The 7,017-nt window shown below is 49.4% G+C and overlaps 1 protein-coding gene across 1 annotated transcript in view; it reads right to left on the bottom strand.

Annotated features, from left to right (window-relative positions):
* The window catches only part of pdlim4 (PDZ and LIM domain 4), a 34,367-nt gene continuing 27,350 nt past the window's right edge, over positions 1–7,017 (bottom strand). The window contains exons 5-7 of the mRNA XM_035434474.1: positions 6,002–6,159; positions 2,659–2,797; positions 1–1,714 (exon numbers count right to left, since the gene is read on the bottom strand). Coding sequence (XP_035290365.1) covers positions 1,510–1,714; positions 2,659–2,797; positions 6,002–6,159 — 502 coding nt within the window. The 3' untranslated portion in view covers positions 1–1,509. The remainder of the gene's footprint in view (positions 1,715–2,658; positions 2,798–6,001; positions 6,160–7,017) is intronic.

The following is a 7,017-nucleotide window of genomic DNA, read 5'->3' on the forward strand; positions in this document are numbered from 1 at the left end:
TGGCTTTGCAATTTTCTTTATTGACACTGACATCAAAATGGAAGAAAAAAACAAAAACAAATGCGTCAACAGAACAATAAGTTAAAACATCCGAGACCACCGTTAACCTTTCAATGGTGCAGAGACGTGGAGCAAAAACAAAAGTAATGACATGTTATGTTTGTTAAAAGCTTTTCAAAAACAGACAGCCATAAAAAGAGGAAATAATATATACAATGCTCAATGTACTAAAAAAAAAAACAACACAACTATATAATTCCAAAAAATGTACAATGTGCTACTCCACCTTGCTATGAAAGGAATGGGGAATCAGTTTCCCTAAATATTATCAAAAGGAAAAAGGCCACACAAGTATTTTTTCATCATTAATTCCTTTTTAAAAAAAGCTTTTATTTTTCTCGTTTAAAAAATATTTCAAATATTTTACAAATTTTATCTTTCGATTCATTCAAAGTCAGGTTAATGATTGTCACCAAGATAATCCTGATATCATGATAACCATGGCAATGTTCAGCGAAAACCCTATAAAGAATGTTTTGTGAAAGACCAACAAAAGAAATTTTTTTCCCCACAAAGCAGGAATAATCTGGCCACTCTGATCAGCCTCCCGCTGGAACGTCCCCCTCTTCCGCCAAAATTTCAAAGTCAAATTTGTTATGACCACGGCTGTTACGCCACATTAAAAAATCTTTCAAACCTAGTCCATTATCCACCGAGCGCTGAGTCTACAAATAGGTGCCAAAAACCTAAACAAAACGATTACATTACATTGCAGGCATCTGAATACCGTTTCCACATGTTCATGCGTTCTGGCGCTCGACTTGTCTCCTTTCCCAGCTCCCCTCAGCATCTCGAGGCCTGCAGTGGGGGGGGGGGGTGTGGGGGGGGGGCGTTCTGCTGTGGCACTGGAATGCATTTAAACAGAGGCGACAAAGCCGGCCATGGTGAAGCTATGTTAATTTAAACTGTGAGGCTTAGAGGCCTTTCCCAGGCAGATACACCCCCCCCCCAATCCTTGTTCAATTTATCTTGTTCGAAGAAGCTGTTTCTTATTTCTTTTTAGAAAGAATAATGAAAAAAATATCAGTCCCAAGAAAATACAATGTGTACAATTCCAGAAAACATTTGCAGTTAGTGTAGATAGATATAGAAACTGTGACACAAGTGCTACTGATATTGGGGGGGGGGGGGAAGGTTTCTTTGTTTTACTTCAGTGGGTTAAAATTACCTTACTAACTTCAGCAGATGCATAAACAAGCGATATTCATTAAGGAAACCACCCAACCAAAAAAACAAGACCGGTTAGTACTTTATGCTGTAAGTGTGAAAGGCAACGACGAGAGCATCACAACCTCGGAAAAACTCCACCTCTCTTCATCCCCACCTCCGTTTCCCCTGGCCAGAGTTTGGATATGCAGTGCGTACGAAACATTACAGGGAATTCTGGGTCGATGCGGAGGGCTGGTGCTGCGGGGGGGTTGGGGTTTGGGGTTTGGGGGTTCAGCGAGCTCACACCAGTTCCACTTTGGAGTTGGGGTACACGGCGACCACGTCGTACCCCTCCGGGGGCTGCACCCGGGCCTTGGCGTGGGTCTCGCAGTACAGGCTCTCCTCGATGAAGAAGTAGCCCCTCTGCTTCAGGTTCAGGCCGCAGTCGTCACACATGAAGCATTCTGGGTGATAGAGTTTGTCCCGCGCCTTCACGATGGTGCCCCTGCGTTTTTTTGTGAGTGCAAGTCACCAGTTACCGAGCAGTCAACCAATACCCCATTACCAAGCATTAGCATCACCTTAATTTAACCAGGTACGTCTCATTGAGTTTACGAATCTCATTTGCAAGAGAGACATGGCCAAGGCAGCAGCATTAAGATAAACAAACACAGAAAGTTACAAACACTAAAAATGTTCAGGGCCAATCACACCCAGCACTTAGTACAAGCAACACACCAGAAATGTACGCGTAAAAAGGCATCAACAGTAAAAGCATTATACAACAATAGCACACAGAATACATGAAAATCACGTGCAGTAAATTTGGGGTGGAGCCGTTAGCACTTGTGTGGCCTGCTTTAGTCGGCCTCCACCTGCCCAGGCAGGTGATCTCACCAGGCCGAAAGCCCAAACGGAATCTTGCGTAATGGTGAAATGACATCACCGCCTTTGAGCGGCAGCCCACTTTCAGAGAGCGGGGATTAGCAGTGTCTCTGGCTGGGTGGAGACGGGAGTCTCACGATTTAAGGCTGAGGCACTGGGCCCCTCTGGAGCCACAGGTGAATCAGAGCAGGCTGCGACATGCGGCTTTGACTCACGGCTGCAGCGAATCAGAGCAGGCTGTAGCATGCGGCTGTGACTCGCGGTTGCAGCCAATCAGAGCAGGCATGCGGCATGCGGCTGTGACTCGCGGCTGCAGCGAATCAGAACAGGCATGCAGCATGCGGCTGTGACTCGCGGTTGCAGCAAATCAGAGCAGGCATGCGGCAGTGACTCATGGTTGCAGCGAGTCAAGGTTGCAGCCAATCAGAGCAGACTGTGGCATGCGGCTGTGACTCACGGTTGCAGTGAATCAGAGCAGACTGTGGCATGCGGCTGTGCCTCACGGTTGCAGTGAATCAGAGCAGACCATGGCATGCGGCTATGACTCGGGTTGGCGGTACTCACACGATGCCGATCCCACAGCGCGTGCACTGGGGCAGCTTCTGCAGACCGGGCACGGACACGGGGATGGGGCTCCCCAGTTTGGGGATGGGGGACTTGACGGGGGACCTCAAGCTCCTCATCCTCTCGGTCGGCGAGACACCTGGGTGAGCGGTAAGAAATGCAGACAAAACAAGACGGCGGGGGTGGGTTAATACCAGAGGGATGACTGGAGTGGGGATGACTGGAGAGGGGATGACTGGAGTGGGGATGACTGGAGTGGGGATGACTGGAGAGGGGATGACTGGAGTGGAGATGACTGGAGTGGAGATGAATGGAGTGGGGATGACTGGAGAGGGGATGACTGGAGTAGGGATGACTGGAGTGGGGATGACTGGAGAGGGGATGACTGGAGTGGGGATGACTGGAGAGGGGATGACTGGAGTGGGGATGACTGGAGTGGGGATGACTGGAGTAGGGATGACTGGAGTGGGGATGACTGGAGTGGGGATGACTGGAGAGGGGATCTCCACATTGAGGAAGTTCTTCACACCTCACTCCTCCGGGCTCAGAGCTCAGGCCTCATTCACCACAGACATCCCTCAACATGACGAGCGTGCGTCACTCCTGGGAGCAGTCGGAGTTGGCGACGTTGGCGCCTTTTGGTAGCAGCAACCCCCCCCCCCCCCCCCCCACCCCCCAAGCCACAGGCCCCGCCCCTCTCTGCGTGCCAGAGCGTTCTTTCCTCAGTTCACACGCCCGACGCGAGCGCCACGCCAGGAGCCTGGGCACAGCGGGGGCGCATCAATTAAGAAGAAAAAAGCCGCAGCTGCGGGCAGCCGGAACATTCCGCACTAGGGACCCAAAAAACTTCTCGCGCTCCAGCGTGGGTTTACAGACCGCACGGTGCCCGTGCCAAGCCGGGGCAATTAGCTCAGCGCTCCACTTCCCTTTAAAGAGCCGCGCTCGCGGACGGGGACGGCCCGTCTGAAGGGGGGTATCAGGCTGCACCTGCAGACAGGCGGGTCCCATGAGGGCCGGCCGCTTTTTAACGGACGCGCCCGGCCGCGCTGACAGATGGGCCTTATTTCAGCTTACTCCAGCTCATTAATAAAGTTCTCTTTGCGGGGAGGCCACTTTAGAAAACCGCCACGCGATCCCCCCCCCCCCCCTCCCCGTGCGCGCAGACTGATTTCATTTCCTAGCACCGCCCCCCCACCACCCCACCCCACCCCCACCGTCTTTTCTTTCTTTCTTTTTTGTTGGACGTCGGGAGAGTGCAGCCCAATTTGCCGGAGTGAAAGTAAATTTCATTAGTGGGGTATGGAGACTTGGTGGAACGCAGAAAAACCGCCATTACTCCCGCCCCCCCCCCCCCCGCCGCCTCACCCCCCGAAACACTGTCCCACACCTGAACGCAGAGAAACAGAGACCGTGAGGGAGGGTAAGGTCTGCCCTCACATCGGAGCGGATCATGGATTTTTTGTTATCTTGATTTACTCCAATTCCAATAAATTTTCCTAAGCAGACTGAACCGTTAGAAAATAAAGAGCTAAACCTGCCAGGCTTACGGGGGTGGGGGGGTGGGGGGGGGTCCCGCAGCTCAGTGGGTTTAAATGCGGCTTCATCCCGGCCTGGGATGGAGGCACTGGAGATTTTGGGGGGATAGAACCGAAGAAGCTTTCTTCTGAAACCTCATCTAAGCTCCCCTGTGTCTACAGCAGAGATACCCACGGAACGTTCCGTACCCCCCATCCCCTCCCCCCACCACCAGCATCTTTGACCCAGGCATCTGCAGAGTGTGCAAATTTCTGTTTCTGGGGAGGGGAGGGGGGGGGGGGGGGGTCTGGTCCTTCACCCGTTACATTCAAGTGTTTGGCTCCGCTTTGCTCTTTTCTAAAGTCGAGGGGGGGGGGGGGGGGGCTGACACTTTTGACACAAATAGACATGCACTACAACAACCCGTGTCATCAACAATGCAACACTCTCCAGGTCGCAACAATCCTCCATATTAACATCACTGACTCGATTTCGGGACAAAATGCACGGGCATGCCCCCATAATAACGATGACATGGGCCAAGGACAAAAATACTGTTTCTGCCCAAAGCTAGTCACCACACGCTAAGACAAATAAGCGCTATAATCAACGTAACAAGTTGATAATGAAAGATAACTGGCACGGTGATGACAACACGGTTAAACTGTGCTCTGTTAAGCAATTACTGGCTTGTTTCTTAATCCCTCTAACACCAGAAAGTGGCTGGTAGCAAAATAAAAGAATCAACAGCCTGTAACATGTTGGAAGTAGCTGTGTGGAGACGTGAGGATTAGCATGCACTTTCGCTCTCCAATTTAGCAGAAACTGGCTATTTCTTCACATGACATCATGTAGTATCTCAGTATCACTTCAAACCTGCTTGCGTGCCTGTAAAAAAGACTTATACAAGCTTGGTTTCTACTACAGCAAATATTGTTTTTTGGTGGAACATTCGTCATTAGACCCTCCCTTAAATCCTTCCTCTTTAACATTTTTCGATGCCTACAAAAGGAAAAGTACGCCCCGACTTCGCTCTCAGACACAAGCTGTTCTCCGTATCAGTTCACATTCCCTGGAGAGATGCTAGGCCTGACTCACAGTAACACTGACTAAGATAATGCAGTCATAAATCAGACTGTTGAATTGCTTTATATGCTGTCTTTCAGACCGCACCAATGGCAAAATAAGTAAATTCACAGCAAACAATGGTGCCCTGTGATAGATTGGCGGCCTGCCCAGAATAAGCGGGTGTAGATAATGGATGGACCCTGCCCAGGATAAGCGGGTAGAGATAATGGATGGACCCTGCCCAGGATAAGTGGGTATAGGTAATGGTAGTTAATGGATGGACCCTGCCCAGGATAAGTGGGTGTAGATAATGGATGGACCCTGCCCAGGATAAGCAGGTATAGATAATGGATGGACCCTGCCCAGGATAAGTGGGTATAGATAATGGATGGACCCTGCCCAGGATAAGCGGGTATAGATAATGGACGGACCCTGCCCAGGATAAGCGGGTGTAGATAATGGACGGACCCTGCCCAGGATAAGCGGGTGTAGATAATGGATGGACCCTGCCCAGGATAAGCGGGTATAGGTAATGGATGGACCCTGCCCAGGATAAGCGGGTATAGATAATGGATGGACCCAGCCCAGGATAACCATGTATAGATAATGGATGGACCCTGCCCAGGATAAGCGGGTATAGATCATGGATGGACCCTGCCCAGGATAAGCGGGTATAGGTAATGGATGGACCCAGCCCAGGATAGCCATGTATAGATAATTGATGGATGGATGTACAGCAAAATTGGGGACGGCGTCTCACCTCCGTCCTCAGCTTCCAGGATTCCCTGGAGGTACCGGAAGGAGCCGGACTGCTTGGGGGCCGACACCGGCTCCTCGGGGTCCTGCAGCATCTTGTAGACGGCGGATTCCGGGTCGAACCCATTTCGACTGCTCGGGGACTGCACCTGCGGCTCCGGGCTGCGAGAGACACGGTCAAGCTGTGATGCGGCCGCGAAGCAGCGCGGCCCAAAGGTCCAGTTCTGCTGGCTGACCCGTAAGCTAAACTTGGAAGCCTCGCTCTTTATCCATTTGCTTATTGTTTTATTAACTTTTACTTATGCAGGGTAGGTTGACTGAGCACGCATGCTCTTTTACAGCAACGCCCTGTTAATAGAACACAGAAGGGATCATGTGACGGATACTGTGACAGAGAGAGACTCAGACTGTCTACTGTATGTAGAGCAAAATGTAAGATACAAAAGAATTGGGAATAAAGGTTTTTTGGAACTCCAATGTTCCCTTGGGAACTTGCACCAATTTAAATAATTAAAATCCTTTCATTAGAATTGTTACTAGTACTGTTACAACTTTTTTAATAGGCTACTCTCATTTTTTATTTATTTAAATGAATCAATAATCAAACCAGATGTAATCAGGATCTCATTAAATCCTTCTGAACATCCAGCGACAACTCCCCTTTTCAGTGACTTGTCAGTTTCATTTGCAAAGTGCATGATTTTTTTCTGGTACTGTATTCTATGAGAAAGCAGCTGGCTAACAGGATAACACTGCGATAAAGTTACACAACAAAACTAAATAAAACAGAAATATATAATATAATATAAAACTGTGTTGTAAAGACAGGAAGCCAGGCTTAGTTTTCAAGCACAGCACACAGACTAACAGGATATGGACACAAACACACGCACAGATGGTGAACACGCGGTCAACTACCCAGTTCCAAAGTAAACCTTCACTTTTTGTTTAGAAACTGTAAATTTCACATGGATTGTTTAAGTGTTTTTGAATCTTGGGACGATCCGTCCTCTTTTTCGT

The sequence above is a fragment of the Anguilla anguilla genome, chromosome 9 (genome assembly GCF_013347855.1).
Source record: "Anguilla anguilla isolate fAngAng1 chromosome 9, fAngAng1.pri, whole genome shotgun sequence".
Lineage (NCBI taxonomy): Eukaryota > Metazoa > Chordata > Actinopteri > Anguilliformes > Anguillidae > Anguilla > Anguilla anguilla.